Below are 17,198 nucleotides of genomic sequence, written 5' to 3'. Positions count from 1 at the left end.
CCATAGCGCCAGATGATCGTTAGCCGCATGTGCCATATGCCGCGGTAAATATACCAAAAGGAAACTCAGTGAAATAAAAGTTGTTAATTTCTTGAATATTCATTTTTACTTACAAATTTTCATATTAAATGTTGAAAGTGTTCCCCCTGTTGTTGAATACACAATTCAATATGTCTAATCATGTTTCCAAACACAAACTGTAACATTTCTTCTGTAACAGAAGCAGTGAAAGTGGATATTGCAGTTTTCAATTCATTGATGGATTTTGGATGGTTTTTATGGACAGTTGCTTTCGCTGCACCCCAGAAGAAAAAGTCAGTGGTGTTAGGTCACGTGATCCTGGAGACCAAAGTACCTGTGAAATTATGTGATCACCAAAAACATCAGCAGGCAGTGACATTGAAACACGAGCTGTATGCGCGACACCATCTTGTTGAAAATAACCATTCAGTATGTCACTTAACACAAGTTCTCCTATGAATGAGTACAGAATATCACTGCAGTATCATCGTGCGTTTATTGTTTCGTTGAAAAATATGGGACCCACAATCTGATATCTAGAAATTGCAATCCAAACTCCTATTTCCACAGAATGAAATGGTTCCTCATGAGTACACGATGGATTTGAAGTACTCCACATACGAGAATTTTGTGAGTTCATTTACGCAGATAAATGAAACCACACCTCATCAATGAAAAATGTTCAATTAAGAATATACCTTCCATTTTGTTGAACGAAAGTTTTGAACCATTGACAATAATGCAGTCTCTTGTAGAGGTCTGCATTATCTCTGATTTTTACCAGCAAGTCCCGCTCGCCCCTCTGGCTCTCGGGAGTATGCGGCCGAGCATCCTCTTCTGCCGTCTGTGGGCAGCCGATCGCCAGCGCTCGGCCGGTCACCAGTAACCGGTGGACTCAGTGCCAGCGAGTGGCGTTTCGTCACACTCCTTTTGAGATCAGAGGCCATCGCTTCACATTAACCACTCACTTATTTCTTTTACAGATGTCTTTCGTTTTTTACTACCAGTTCTATGACCTAAATAATACACTTGTATATGTTACATTTGATGTTTGTTAATATGTTGCAGACTACTGGAGTTTCGCCTTTGAGGTTATCATGTATTCCAGTAATTGTAACATTAAAAACTGTAATGTCTGTATTTAGTAGTTTGTTCCATTCGGTAGACAAATGGGAACACAGTAGCCTAATCATGGACTATGTGTAGCCTATCTCCAAACTTGGCCACATATAGTTGTACTAATATTGAATGCAGGATCGGGAAGGAATGATGGAGCTAAAAGTAATACTCACAAAATTTTGTTGCACGAACGTTTATTTCTGAACAAATTATGACTTGTAAATGACGTTACAAGTGAATCATGACTATACAGTTCGTTTTTCGTCATTGGTGCTCCCTGATACACAAGCGTCATTTGTGTTCCTGGAGCTATTACTACAGCTGGTGGTTTGAACTTCTTCCTGTGAAGTCAATGAAAGTGGAAGCCTACTTTATAGAGTTTGAGGAATTTTTCCTTCCTTGTGATTGTGTGGTATGTTGTCAATACTTACGTAATTGTGATGGATCAATAAGAGATCATCCACCTTGTCTGATTCCAGCCAGCAGGTGACCGGCCTGGCTAAAATTTCTCTCGCTGGCAGCACTAGTGGCAGGAATACAGAGAACTCTTCAGGCTACTACCGACAGCCTTGGAAATAACCCCGCATTCGAATTTCCACCACTGCAAAATTTGTCCTTCGGCACTGCTACAGTCATATTTGCAGAGCGAAAGGTACCTGTCGAGTTCATTGGTAGTAACTGTGCCCGTCTCTAATGACCTCGTTGTTGACGGGACGTTAAACACTAAGCACCACCACCAGTAACTGTGTGTCCATCTTCGTCTTCCTCATTCGAACTCCAGTCCAGTCCATCCTGGACTTTTTCATGGGAAGAACTTGGTCACTGTTTGCTTGAATGGACTCTAAACATGAATGAAAACATCTGAAAATATTCCTGTCACCTTCAAATATGTATACACCGTAGTTAGAATTACTGGTTACTAAACGACTATATTTACGGTGACATTTTATCTACACTCCTGGAAATTGAAATAAGAACACCGTGAATTCATTGTCCCAGGAAGGGGAAACTTTATTGACACATTCCTGGGGTCAGATACATCACATGATCACACTGACAGAACCACAGGCACGTAGACACAGGCAACAGAGCATGCACAATGTCGGCACTAGTACAGTGTATATTCACCTTTCGCAGCAATGCAGGCTGCTATTCTCCCATGGAGACGATCGTAGAGATGCTGGATGTAGTCCTGTGGAACGGCTTGCCGTGCCATTTCTACCTGGCGCCTCAGTTGGACCAGCGTTCGTGCTGGACGTGCAGACCGCGGGAGACGACGCTTCATCCAGTCCCAAACATGCTCAATGGGGGACAGATCCGGAGATCTTGCTGGCCAGGGTAGTTGACTTACACCTTCTAGAGCACGTTGGGTGGCACGGGATACATGCGGACGTGCATTGTCCTGTTGGAACAGCAAGTTCCCTTGCCGGTCTAGGAATGGTAGAACGATGGGTTCGATGACGGTTTGGATGTACCGTGCACTATTCAGTGTCCCCTCGACGATCACCAGTGGTGTACGGCAGTGTAGGAGATCGCTCCCCACACAATGATGCCGGGTGTTGGCCCTGTGTGCCTCGGTCGTATGCAGTCCTGATTGTGGCGCTCACCTGCACGGCGCCAAACACGCATACGACCATCATTGGCACCAAGGCAGAAGCGACTCTCATCGCTGAAGACGACACGTCTCCATTCGTCCCTCCATTCACGCCTGTCGCGACACCACTGGAGGCGGGCTGCACGATGTTGGGGCGTGAGCGGAAGACGGCCTAACGGTGTGCGGGACCGTAGCCCAGCTTCATGGAGACGGTTGCGAATGGTCCTCGCCGATACCCCAGGAGCAACAGTGTCCCTAATTTGCTGGGAAGTGGCGGTGCGGTCCCCTACGGCACTGCGTAGGATCCTACGGTCTTGGCGTGCATCCGTGCGTCGCTGCGGTCCGGTCCCAGGTCGACGGGCACGTGCACCTTCCGCCGACCACTGGCGACAACATCGATGTACTGTGGAGACCTCACGCCCCACGTGTTGAGCAATTCGGCGGTACGTCCACCCGGCCTCCCGCATGCCCACTATACGCCCTCGCTCAAAGTCCGTCAACTGCACATACGGTTCACGTCCACGCTGTCGCGGGATGCTACCAGTGTTAAAGACTGCGATGGAGCTCCGTATGCCACGGCAAACTGGCTGACACTGACGGCGGCGGTGCACAAATGCTGCGCAGCTAGCGCCATTCGACGGCCAACACCGCGGTTCCTGGTGTGTCCGCTGTGCCGTGCGTGTGATCATTGCTTGTACAACCCTCTCGCAGTGTCCGGAGCAAGTATGGTGGGTCTGACACACCGGTGTCAATGTGTTCTTTTTTCCATTTCCAGGAGTGTATATCGCACAAATTACATCAAAATGCATTGTGGAATGTTTAAACTGCAAAACCTTTCCCAAATATCACATTGTAGACGTAATAAATGTTGATCTAACGAAAGATGGCAGATTAGACAAACAAACATTCGTTTACTAATTGGTTTCAGCGAATGAACCTTACCATTTACGGGCAGTTCCGAGTACAATCGTTGAACTTCAGCATACACGGCTTGCTTTTCGTCTGCTGTGAGTTTCTTTAAATGCCGCCGTGATGGCCATAGAACCGTGGCAACGTAATGGACAGCCTCAATTTTGCACTTATCTGTGATGAAGTATGCTGCTCTCCTTTTTATTTTTGCCATGAGCTGTAAAGGAAACCCAATATACATAACTGCACTCTGATAATTCAACAGTTGTATAAAGGATCGTAACCTATAGAAAGTGTTCTTACCTCGTTGTCACTGTCTATTGGTTCACAATGATGTAACAGACTCTTGTACCACGGCAGCCCATGTTCCAGCATTGTTATCTTTGCAGTTTCCAAATCCAAACTCACTTCTTTAAAGGGGGCTAGAAAAGCGATGACATCTCGTATGCACCCTTCTTGGAAGGTTTCTAAGAGTGTCGATTGCTCCCGGGATTCTAGTAGATCTCGAATATCGTCGATTTGACTTAAGACGGATTTGAGCATTAACGATATACTGTTACACAGAGTTACAGCTTCTTTTGTTTCACAGAGTGCCGCAGACACCCCGAGTAACCCGATCTCTTCAAATAGCCTACTATAGCTCTTGCTGATAGTAGACACGACAGGATTTCAGGGGCTTCGTCTTCTAAAAACGTCTCTTGAAATGTGTCATCAAGCAGTGATCAAAGCAAGGCAAACGGTCGTAAGATTCAGGTGCCTTCTTCATATCAGCTCCTTGGTCAGTGACAAAGTAACATTTCGTAAGATCATTCTTGTTAATTCCTAACCAAGCATGCACCCTTTGATTTCGTGCCGTATGGTCTCTCCTGTCTTAGGTATGTCCGGAAACTCGGTTGTTATCAAAACAAGTGTTTCTAGCTGCCACTCATCATTCACATAATGCGACTTCACAGTCAAAAAATTTCTCTTCTTGCAGACCACAGATCAGCTTCTAAAGCGCACATTTTGTTCTTTAAGGCACATATTAGCTTGGGCACCATTGTCACCCGTATCTTGTCTGCCTTTCCTTTTATATGCCGCAATACAGTGGTAGGGTGCGGAAGAACATCCTCTATACTGACTTTGCCGTAAGTGGCGCCAACATTGATGAGCTCCTGTGAATAATTCTTGAACCCAATCTTACTACAAGTATTTAACAGTAGCAAATCTATTCCACTCATATTGACCAACCTATCAACAACAACTTTCTTTATGCTACTTGGTACTGCAAGTAGCCGGTGGACTTCTGCTCCGCAATTACTTTTGCAGTGCCGAATCATACCTGTTGTGCTTGACTGGTACGAAAGTATGTTATCACATGTGGTACATTGCACGAAACCAGCAGAAGCCTGTGTGACAGGATCCACTACAAATAATTTCCAAGCTTCACTTTTCGCCTCCTCTTCCAACATGTCTTTCTTCTTCAGGACTAATGAGCCGCTCCTAATCCTCTCCATAATACTTCTCTTCGTTTCATAAATGGAACATTTACGACCAATACTTGGTTTATCCATAACGCTGTGTGCGCTGCTCAAAGCCAGGTCGTCAACTGCGTTTGCACACAGTTTCTAATGCGATTCGGCACTGTAGAGCGCACGTTGGTTGTACTGTCACCGGCTGAGATTGTGAGTACGCTCGAGCTCCCAGCAGTGCTCGACAGTCCAACCGATAACCAAGAGGTGGAGGACAACCGGCCACATGGTGTATTAGAAGGCCACAGGAATATCGCAGCGTGGGCATTTTCCAGCCGTCGAGTAGCAGCACGAAATGGGAAATGCTCGAGCAGTTGTTTTCATCGAAATGCAGAGCTCTAGTCTCTTGCCATGATCAGTATTTTTCAGTTCTTGTAAGACTGTCACTTTGTATGGGAAAAGTTCTATGAATCTGTACTTCGAAATTTGTTAATCAAATCCTGCACAGTATCGCGATGTGGGTGTGTTGTCTCTGGGAAAACTAAATTAAATGTTTGACGATCTGAAACTGTGTATTTACCGCCAGCTTTGAAAACTTGTTTGATTAAAAACACACCTTCTTCAATGGTTAGCATTTTAACAGTGACAAATGAACAAAGGAACTAAACTTAAACGTTCATGTCAACACGTAATGACACACACGAACGATACTAGTGACTCTGGCTGAGATAAACGAAACAGTGGAATGTTGGGAGAGTCCACTTGAAGGGAAGTAACCCAGACAGGCAAAGAATCATACGGCACGTGCAGCTAACAATCATACGGCACTGCGGAGAGACTTTTTGAACAGCCCGTACATGGGCAGCTTTGTTTTAATAGTATTTACTTACAGACTAATCTAACATCAGCTGTAGATGTATGTTTTCATCTTGTGCTTGTATTTTTCAGATAACTGGGCCTTGCTCTATGCACAGAAGTTGGCTTTAAAAACTTCACTCTCACTTCATGTTTGTTTCTGTTTGGTTCCCAAGTTTCTTGATACTACATATCGACATTACAGTTTCCTCTTGAAAGGTATGATCTAGAAGTCTTTCTAAGAATAATGAAAAAAGATAGTTCTTAACATTTTCTTAAAAAAATGTTTCCTTGTTTTTTCCCCGCATTAGGATTGCAAGAGGTTGAAGCAGAATGTAAGAAACTGGCTGTTGAATTTCATTTACTCCTTGGTGAACCGGTCAGCACCTTGCCACAGTTTTTGACACAGCATAAATTAGGAGCTGTTGTCACTGATTTCTCACCATTGAGGGAGCCTCGTAAATGGGTGGATGATGTAAAGAAATGTCTCCCAAAAGATGTACCATTATGTCAGGTAAGTTGCATTGCTTTACTAACAGTAGCAGCAGCAACTTAGGTCAGCACATGCAGTATGTGTGAAATGCCTATATTTTGCATGTGAAGAAAGTGGTTTGAAAGAAAAAATAATGCATGTCTTGGTGGTTGGATGAATGTTATGAAAGCATTAGATACCGGCACAAAAGTATATGGAATCACCTGCAGACTATTGGGAAAATCCTGAAATGTTGTAACAGTTCCAAAGGATTATTTGACAATTTTTTTTTTTAAACTACTGTGTAGAAGAATTGTGTCCAGTTATCACTCATTGAAAAGAAACATATGGATGAGAGTTCCAGGCAACAATTTAAAGCAACACTATTAAATAAGAATTTTGCTAATTTTTTTTTTAAATCTGTGCGCAAGATTTCTGTGAGAGGTAGGAAACAAGAAAAGAAAGAGTAAAATGTACAAATTAGGTGCAGGAGGTAAGAAAAAGCTATTCCACTTTACTGATCATCAGAAAGTTAGTTTGCAGGAACGGATTTGGAATGATCTAACATCAGAAACTTTAATTTAATAATGTTAGTAAAACTGAGTTGTACAAAATTAACAAAGCATAGAGAACTGTTAATGTTGGTAGAAATTATGGGGTACTATCGTTAATTGAGAGCTAAATGATGACAGAAAAAGTGTGAGATAAAGCCTTGTGGGAGGGGCTACATTGTGGAGGGGGGGGAGGGGGGGGCTGGAAACAGGTCACAGGGAAATGAAATTATACAAAGAAAATATTGAAAGGTGCTGGGATACTAATAAAAAGTGACAAACAGAGAACAGTAGTGCAGAATGTAGAATATAAAAGAAAAATTATGACTCCTTGAGATAATGGGGAATTGAGGGGGGGAAAAGATCGGTGTAAATTAGTACCAGATGGAAGGAGAGAATCCAAGAACATGTTCTGGACCTTCTTACCATCTCTAGAGTAAAATAGTATGTCCAAAACTAAAAAATTATAAATACAATTGATAGAGAAATTAATAATGTGTTGGTTGAATCTGAGTGGAATACAAAACTGAAGTAAAGACACAATCTCGTCTTATAGTTGACTAGTGGAGGTATTGCACAGTCTGGAGGCGTTAATGAAGTAAGTTACCTAACTGTTTACACTATTATGATGTGTTCATACTTACACAGCTGACTGGTTAGTAGCTAGTGGCCTTACATATATTGATCATACTGATTTTCAACAATACATGTGTGTTAACAAATATTACCATGGTTAGATTTCTTATTTTAAATTACAAATTATTAATGTTATGACGTGGCTGACTCTTTGCTCCAATGTGACCACCTCCTCACATACCTATGCCACATTATAGTTCCAAGACAACAGTACCGACAACTTAATGCTAGCTATGCAATGGCTCAAAGATATGGTGTATGGCAAAGAGTACCTTGGACCACTAATAGTGATTTACTTTCCTGCTTCACTCGCAAATATAGTGAGGAAAAAATCACTGTCTGTGCCTCCATATGAACCAAAATTTCTCACATCTTCATAGTCATTACATGAGATGAGCATGGTTGCCATAGAATCTTTCTCACTCAGCATCAAATGCCATTTCTATAAATTTTCTGATTAGTGTTCATGAAAAGAATGTCGTCTACCCTCCAGGGATTCCCATTTGAATTCAAGAAGCACCTCCTTAATACTTCCATTGTTGATCGGACCTACCAGTAACACATGTAGCAGCATGCCTCTGAATTGCTTCAATGTCTTCGTTTAATCTGACCTGGTGAGGATCCCAAACAAGAGTGGGTCATGCTAGTGCTCTATATGCAGCCTCTTTTACAGAGACACTACACTTTCCTAAAATTCTCTCGATAAATCAAACTTGATCATTCACCATTTCTGCTACTGTACTTACGTGCTCAGTCTGTTTCATATCGCTTTGCAATGCTTCACCTAGATACTTAGCAGACGTGACTGTATCAAGCAGCACAGTGCTAATGCTGTATTCAAACATTGTGGTATTGTTTTTCCAACTCATCTGCATTAACTTATACTTTTTGAGCAAGCTGCCATTCATCACATCAGCTAGAAATTTGTGTGAGTTACCTTGTATCCACCTACAGTCAGTCAATGGCATCTTTCCATTCATCCCAGCATCATCAGCAAACAGCTGCCAGTTGCTGCTCACCCTGTCATCAGATAATCTATATGTGTGGGGTGTTTCAAAAATACATCTACGAAGTTTGGGGACGGGATTCTTATGCTGAGGCAAGGTAAAAAGTTCATGTAAACATACATCCAAAAATCCTTTGTTTTCGAGTTATTAATGAAAATTGACATTCATTGGCTTTCCACGTACAACCCAACTACTTCACTTATCCATGCACCTGTTTGACTCTCGGTATCCTAGATGGCCGTGTGTTGCTAGGGAGACATGTACATTTGTCATTCGTTGGTCTTCAGTATGTCCATTACGTAAATGTATTACAAGCTGTGAGTTAACTGAAAGTGCTCCATTCAAATATGGCGGGATATTGATTTCATGAGCAGACAGATGTGATTTTTATGTGCAGCTGCATGAATGGGCATGAGGCTACATGGCTGTATCACACACCATTTCCGGACTAGAGACGGCCGGGCCGAATCGTCCAACCTTTGGTGCTGTGTATTGTCACATTGCTGAGACAGGAGCTCTAGCACCACAGACCATTGATTGAGGAAGACCATATGTTGCTCATACAACCTGACCAAGAAGAGAACTTTCTACGGGCTTTTGGAGAAGAGCCAGTTATCAACATAAGACAAATGGCCATTGTGTGTGGTACATTGCAAGTTCAGCTTGAGAGGATACTTCATGAGCAACTTATTTACTCATATCCTCTTCAATGTGTGTAGGCTTTACACTTGCCATCTGGAAAAGATAGAATAACAGATTTCCACAACCAGCATGTACGGTCTGATCACAATCCTCATGCCACAGTTCAGGCTACAAATCAACACCAGTTTAAGATTAATGTGTTGGTTGGAATTATGGGTGAGGGTCTGGTAGGGCCATAAGTTCTCCCACCATGTTTCACAGGTTCTGTCTACGAGGACTTAATTCAGAACACCCTCCAAGACCTACTAAAATGTGTGCCCCTGCAAATATTGGGAGGAAAAAGTTATATAGCTCCAGCACATTTCAGTCTCAGTGTTTTAGATGCACTGACTGGTACCTACTGTGACAGGTGGATAGGTAGACAAGGACCAGTTCCATGGCCTGCTCATTCCTCTGACCTCATTCCTTTGGATTATTGTCTCTGGGACTACCTTAAAAATTGGTCTACATAGCAGACAGTCCTGATGTAGGAGCTCTTCATCGATGTGCCATGAAAGCCTCCAAAAGCATTTGAAATTGCCAGGGAGTATATTTAGAAGCAAGAGGAGAACATTTCAAGCATGTGTTATTAGTTTGTGTTGATGAGCTCCATCATTAAAAACTCATAAAAGAATGACTTTCGGAGTAAAGAACTTGCCCCCAGAGCTTTTAAAAGTATTTTTTAATCACCCTGCATAGAGGGTAATAGCACTCCTGTCAAGACTTCCCTGGGAGACTCCTGAGAATATCCTCATTTTTGACGAACACTGCCTGTCTAGGACAACATACTGTGTTCTATTACTTAAGATGTCTTAAAGCCACTCGCATATCTGGGAACCTATTCCATATGGTCACTACACTAGTCTGCAGTGGGACACCATGTCAACTGCTTACCAGAAATCTAGGAATGTGGAATCACCCTGTTGCCCTTAATCCATGGTTCACAGGATGTTATGTGAGAGTAGCAAGCTGAGTTTCGCATGAGCAGTGCTTTCTAAATCCATGATGATTTGTTGACAGAAACTTTTCCTTTTCAAGTAAAGTTATTGCATTAGAACTGAGAATATGTTAAAGAATTCTGCAGCAAACCTATGTTAAGGATATTGCTTTGTAATTTTATGGGTTGAGATGATACCGTCCGATAGTGGTGATGAGAAACTTTAAAAAACAGACATGCAATAGCATTCTGTTCCGATATTAGCAGCTGAACCAGCAAGTGTTTTGGCACTAAGGAAGGCAGGCGAACTGAAACAGTTGGACCTCAGTAGTGCATGAGGCTTATCGTGTCATAAGTAGGTGGTGGCACCCTTTGAGGCACAGTGATTGGCAGAGGCTCTTGAGTATGAGAATTCTAGACCACAGGCCATGCCGTTGGGAAAACCGTGCTGTTGGTGTGAAACATGGAAGGGTAGCTGCCATGCCATGGTCAAATTGATTGGCCAGAACTAATATCAAATAAAACTAAATTTAATAAAAATGAAACCCAACTTGTGACAGAGAAGCCAGCAACATGGCTACATTGACAAAACTAAGATGACTGCATAGGTGAAATGTGCCCTCAGTATGAAATGTAGTTTTTGTTACTTTGTATTAAATGTTTTATGTACAAAATGGATTTTTATAGTTAATATCTTGACAATGCCTTAAGGAATATTTACAGAGTGTCAACTGATAGGTCTAAATGAGTGCTGTCAGACTGTCACACAGTAGATCTTTTTTAATTTATAAATATTACCCATTTTTAATTACGGGTCGGAATGTATATTTCACTCATAAAAACCTTAATTTTCATGTAAATAAGATGTGAAACACTGAAAGTAGTGGCAGCTTTACTAAGTAGACATAATTATGGATGTATGAATGTACTTAGTTTCAATTGTTTACATTTATTAGTAACATAACAATGCAAAGTAGCATTTATATGGGCGAAAATCCTTATTTGCGAACAAACTATTTACTTAGAAGAAATCTAAGGACTGCAGTAGAAAGCTGAGGAAACTGAGCACAAATTAATATATGGTACATGTTTTTAACATTAACTTATCGTTTGAAGTATGATTCAGGAGTGATGTGCGTGACCCATGCCAGTGTGCGGGTTTAAATAGTGGCAGCCATCTTTGTATGCGTGTTTCTTGGCTCTAGGACATTTTATGTATGGTCTGTGTAGCAGTTAGGTGGAGATCTGGAACAGATAGTATGTATGAGCAGCAACAGGTCGCATTTTGAGTGAGTCGAAATCTTTCTAAGTATTGAGTCATGGAGTTTTGTGTGTCCAATAGTGTACACTCTGAAATATTTTCAGTGTATAGACTTCGAATATTTCACATTAGGTGATCTATTCTGAACTTTAAAACTTTACTGCTATTTTTTAGTGATTCCACTCTGAACACAAATAGCTCACAGTTGTGAAACTTTAACTTTAAGCTTGCGCTAAGGAACTTCGGCTATTTTTCCATGAATTTAAGCCCTTGTTTAATTGATTATTATGTCAGTGATGAATGATGATTAACAAGTGATTTGTAAGCAATCTCCTTTGTAAGCTGATTGTATTTTCCCTGTATTCTATCAATAAAGCAAAGTATTACTATCTGATTTACCCACGACTGAGAATAATTGATCATTCCTTTTCATATCTCCACAAAGTGTGACACCCAGTTATTTGTATGAGGTGACAGAGTCCGACCATGACTCACTGATACTGTTGTCATAGGATTCTATGCTTTTTCATATGGTGAAATGCACAGTTTTACATTTGTGAACATTTATAGCAAGTTGCCAGTCTCTTCACCACTTTGCAATCTTATCAGGCTGTAACTGAATATATATGCAGCTTCTTTCAGGCAGTACTTCACTACAGATTACTGCATCACCTGCGAAAAGTCTGAGCTTATTATTAATATTGTCTGCAAGGTCATTAATAAACAACATGAACAGCAACAGTCCCTACATACACACTTCATTGAGGCAATCCCGAAGTTACTTGTACACGTAATGATGAATGTCCATCCAAGGTAACATGCTGTATCCTCCCTACTGTAAAGTCCTCAACCCAGTCACAAATTTTGCCTGATACCCCATACAGTCATACTTTCAACAATAAGCTTGGATGTGGTACTGAGTCAAATGTTTTTCAGAAATCAATAAATCCTACTTTTAACTGACTGCATTGATCTAAAGCTTTCAGTACGTCATGTGAGAAAACTGCGAGTTGGGTTTGGCACCATCTGTTTTTGAAATCCGTGCTCTGTTCAAGACATTGCAGTATGTTTGAGCTCAGAATATGTTCTAAGATTCTACAAGAAGCCAAAATGTCAAGGATATTGCACAGTAGTTTTGTGGATTATTTCTACTACCTGTCTTGTAAACAGGTGTGACCTGTGTATCTTCCAACAACTGGACACAATGCTTTGTGTGAGGGATTTATGACAGTTTGTAGTTAGAAGAGGGCTAAGTCAGCTGCAAATTCAGCATAGGGTCTGATAGGGAGCTTTGTCCAGTTTTAACAATTTCAGCTGTTTGTCAACATCACTGACACTAACACTTACTTCACTGATTTTTTCGGTAATACAAGGATTGAATTAGGACAGTTCTGGGTTTTCCTTTGTAAAGACTTACCATCAGTGGTTGTTAATGATGATCAGAAATCTCTTCCAAACTAGTATAATGAACTTGAGCACTGGTTGACAGTTACCATCTTGAAGTAACTTTGCGAATTCTGAACCCTGGCAGTACACCTATTTTTTTTACTAATAGTATAGTAGACTTGATAGGATACACATGTCACCTTCAATCCTAGCTCAAATACGGAAAGAAAAAAGTGGTGATATTATTAGCTCATTGGAGACACACCTGGCAAGTTAAATACCCGACAACACGTTTAGCCTAAGAAAGGCATTTGGAAGCTTAAAATTAGCCATTTAGAACATCGTGAGTTGACACAAGATCTGTTAGTCATGTGGCAAGAGGTACTCAAAAAGCGGTGCCACATTAAAAGCGTATTGGAATGGTGGCTCATGCCAGCTAAGTCTGCTACGGAAATTTATTAATCAACTACAGCCTCCTGGCTCCAATTAACTTCTGAATTCTGTCAGAGTTGTCTGCAAGATCTCATTAGTAAAATAACAGTTCAGTCAGACTTACTGCCAAAGTTGAGACAAATTAAGGCAAAACTTTTATGTGATCTCTGAATGAAAACCAAAGGTACACTTATGTGGAGTCAACTGGTAGGTTTCAATGCGGAAGAACCAATTTTAATCTGCCACTTAGACAGGGAATGGAAGAGAAGCTATAAGATCTTGAATAAACCTTAGCAACCAGAAAACTACCAGTAAGTATGAAATCAAAACCAAACTCACCATCCAGTTTACAACCCTATTCAAAGAGAGTGATACCAACCTACCCACAATAAACAGTTTTCTTCAACAAACACCTTACATGCTTACAACAAGTGATTGGATGCACCTTAATGAGGCTTTCACTTTAGATGAGATTGAGGAAGCAATCAAAATGAATTCTGAAGGAAAATCTTCATGAGGAGATAGGAATTGTGTTGAATTTTATATGGAAAACTTTAACATTTTAGGGGAACTTGTACCGAAATGTGTAAGGCTGTTGACATACCAGAATAATTTCTGAGAGGTTTTTATTACAGTGGTACCAAAAACTAAAGAAACACCAAATTTATAGACTCTGCGTTCGATCAGATTTCTCAGTGTTGACAGTATAGTGCTCTTCTGGGAAATTAAAGCAAAAAATGGAGAAAGTGACTAGTCCGAATTAGACGTGTGATGTTCTGGACAGAAACACAAGATTTCTTACTAATATACAATATATAAAAGAAAGCAGCAATTTCATTAATAGACTGTAAAAATACTTTTGATTGGGTTCAGAATATTTTGGGCACTGCCATGTCACAAGTCATTATTAATGATAGAATGAATAAGAAAATCTGGTCATCGTATCAGTCAGACAAGATTGCCTGTTATCTATGGTGTTACATGCAGTAGCTTTAGTTTCTCTCTTCTGCACTATATGCTGTGAGTGACAAGGAATTTAAGTAGGAAATGAATGTTTCAAATATAGAGCTTACACCTATGACTTGTGTGTTTTCATGAAACTTCAGAGATGTTGGCATTGAAGTATTTTTGGGTTGGCTTGGGCTGTGTGGTGGTTTGTTATACTTAACCTCATGCACCAAACACTTAAACAACTTGCATCTGGACACTCCTTGTGTATGCAGTGAATGTTGCTCATTTAATATTCGGTCACCATTAAGTATTATTAATCAGGGTCCTGCTAGTCTGTACCCTGAATCCATGTCTCTTCTTCCTCCAACTTGTCTAAGACATTGCCTCCTTACAGGCTGTAGATAAAGCTGCTGAAATTTAACTTCTCGTTCTCATTCACTCCACCACATAAATAAGAAGTGAGATTCAATTTACCTTCTTATATTATCTTCAATATTACAACTCAACACATGATAAATGAGGACAGCTACCAACTCATATACTGCCCCTCTGTATTACATACATAACAGATCTGATATTCAACTTGATAAATAATGGTTGCAATACATTTATTATTTTCGACATTTCGCCTTCTTAGATTTCACGGAGCTCTTTCTTTTGAACAGCCCACTTCATGGAGCTCCCATATCCACGTCAACAGACAGGTATGGTCGTCTGACTGCTAACTGATTTTGTACAGTCACTGGAACATTCGCTCAGGTATCAGCACCTATGATTTAAAACCTCTCCCAACAGTGGGGTGCTCACCACATATTGACTACTCTGCCACAAACATCTTTTAAGGATGTGATACTTATCATTCAAGGAATGGGATGTGTCGGTACAGCATGTTACATAACATCCTCTAACAGTATGAAAAAGCTGCTACAGGTGCAGTTGTTGACCACAAAAAGACTTTGTTGTTGCCAATTGCAAATAATAAGTGGAATATACAGCAGAACTGGTTTAGTGCCAAAGATCAACATCAAGTGATAGGTATCATTATGTTAAATAATTCCCAAAGGTTGGAGGCTCTCATTTGCTCAATGACACTACATAAAAGAAGATTTGATGATAAAAATCTACACAGGTAGAAATTGTTAAGCAACATGCAAATGCTCACAAAAACATGGTACTTAGCTCAGATACTCCTGAAGCGTAAAAAAAATAGAGATGAGTGAAATTTTTAAGGTTTCTCTACAGACCTGCACCCTCAACTTAACTGAGGATGGACTGGAACTAATGGACTTGCATGCAAAATGTATGGTACTACTCATCATCAGAACTAAGCATGTAATAGAAAGAAGAGACCACAACTGTTATACTGTTTCACAAATATCTCCAGATATCAGAGATAGAGCAGCGCCAGTTAATATTGTCAATATCCCACACTCATTAAACTTTGTCTGACTATATATCAATAAAAGTTATATACCACCAGACATCTTAAAACAAAGGAAAGTTCGTAAAATAGCCTTGGCTCTCAAGGAATACTAATTCATAATAAATGGGAGCGACAGTTTAACAATGAAAATAGTACCGTAATGACTTAGTACAAAGTGATAAACCAGACAGTAGTGACCAACTCCAAACTTTACTCCACCCCATTAAAACAGTCAACCATGTGTGTAAATTGTAATTTGGAAGACACAATTGATCATTGTTTTGAATGCCTAAAATATGTCGCAATATGGGAGACAGCAAGGGACATGATTTGACTGATCAATAGAATGGATGGACACATGCAATATGGAGGTCCGTAACACTATGATAGCCAAATTGAAACCGTTTCCCAAAGCAGAGTGACATGCAACAACGTGGATCATGGCGCACACAATTCGTACAATTTATTGACTTAAAATAAAGGACAACTTACAGTATTTACAAGGTGTGTACACCATGGGACACTCAGGAAATCCAGGAAAAATCTGGGAATTTTTTAGAGCTCCAAGAATTTTGCGTTGTTTTAGTTTTCAGTTAAATTTTTTTGTAATTTTGAGTAGTAAGAACTGATATTCTAGCAAAGAATTTTAGTTTAGCCCACTACTTCAGAATAATACTGCAGCAATAACACACAAACGGGAGAATAACACCAAAATAAAACTTCAGTTGCAAAGAAAAAGTGCCATTTACAACAACAAAAGACAATACACACACAAGTGTCTGCCAACAGCAAAATGTGTGAAAGGCCTTAAGATGAAGACTGTGCAGTACTTCGTAATAACAAACTGCTTTTGATGAGTGTGACTTCACAGCTGTTTACATTTCTAACAAGTTGTGGAAAAATATTGCAGATGTTGGTTTGAGAAGAGCTACTTTCGAAGTAAATTTCCTTTTATGCAAGATAAATTATGTTATGTGGTGATGAATTTCTTAAATCACAGAGCGTCTGACTTTCATTCAAAACTTAACACTTTGAGCTTCAGCCACATAGAGAAATATCGGACCGAGACGACCAGCCATTATTTAAAATTTTACTGGTGCATTTATGTTCGATATATCTTAAAGGGTAACACACACTAATAAACACCAGTATTATATGTGGAAGCTTAGCCTTTCTCATAGCTGTACTGTACGTATATTAATTTAAACCATTAACTTTTCCTGTTTGCACTACTTAGTGGTGATGTGGCTATCAGCTGACTACAACACGTGTCCTATGCTCTGAACATCGACTGTCACTGGCTGATGAGATCATGTGATGTGAGCTATGATTAGCTGATAAAGCGCATCACAATCTCAATTTCAGTGCTTCAGATGCTACCATGTTGTATTGGCAGAATTTGTATTTATACTTTCATAATACGAAAATTTGCAATGTATGTGTTGCCACGTGTCGAAGATCTTTCCAAAATGGATTGTTTTTTTCTGGGTTTCTTTTTCTAAACTGCTGGGA

The 17,198-nt window shown here is 40.3% G+C and overlaps 1 protein-coding gene across 3 annotated transcripts in view; it reads left to right on the top strand.

The window, feature by feature from the left end:
• The window catches only part of LOC124614953 (deoxyribodipyrimidine photo-lyase), a 108,632-nt gene that overhangs the window by 58,322 nt on the left and 33,112 nt on the right, over positions 1 to 17,198 (top strand). For all 3 annotated transcript variants that reach the window (XM_047142988.1, XM_047142987.1, XM_047142986.1), the window contains 2 exons: positions 6,043 to 6,168; positions 6,261 to 6,463. In XM_047142988.1, coding sequence (XP_046998944.1) covers positions 6,043 to 6,168; positions 6,261 to 6,463 — 329 coding nt within the window. The remainder of the gene's footprint in view (positions 1 to 6,042; positions 6,169 to 6,260; positions 6,464 to 17,198) is intronic.

This window comes from Schistocerca americana, chromosome 1 (genome assembly GCF_021461395.2).
Source record: "Schistocerca americana isolate TAMUIC-IGC-003095 chromosome 1, iqSchAmer2.1, whole genome shotgun sequence".
NCBI lineage: Eukaryota > Metazoa > Arthropoda > Insecta > Orthoptera > Acrididae > Schistocerca > Schistocerca americana.
The sequence above is the reverse complement of the archived record's forward strand: the minus strand, read 5'-3'. Positions and strand labels throughout refer to the sequence as shown.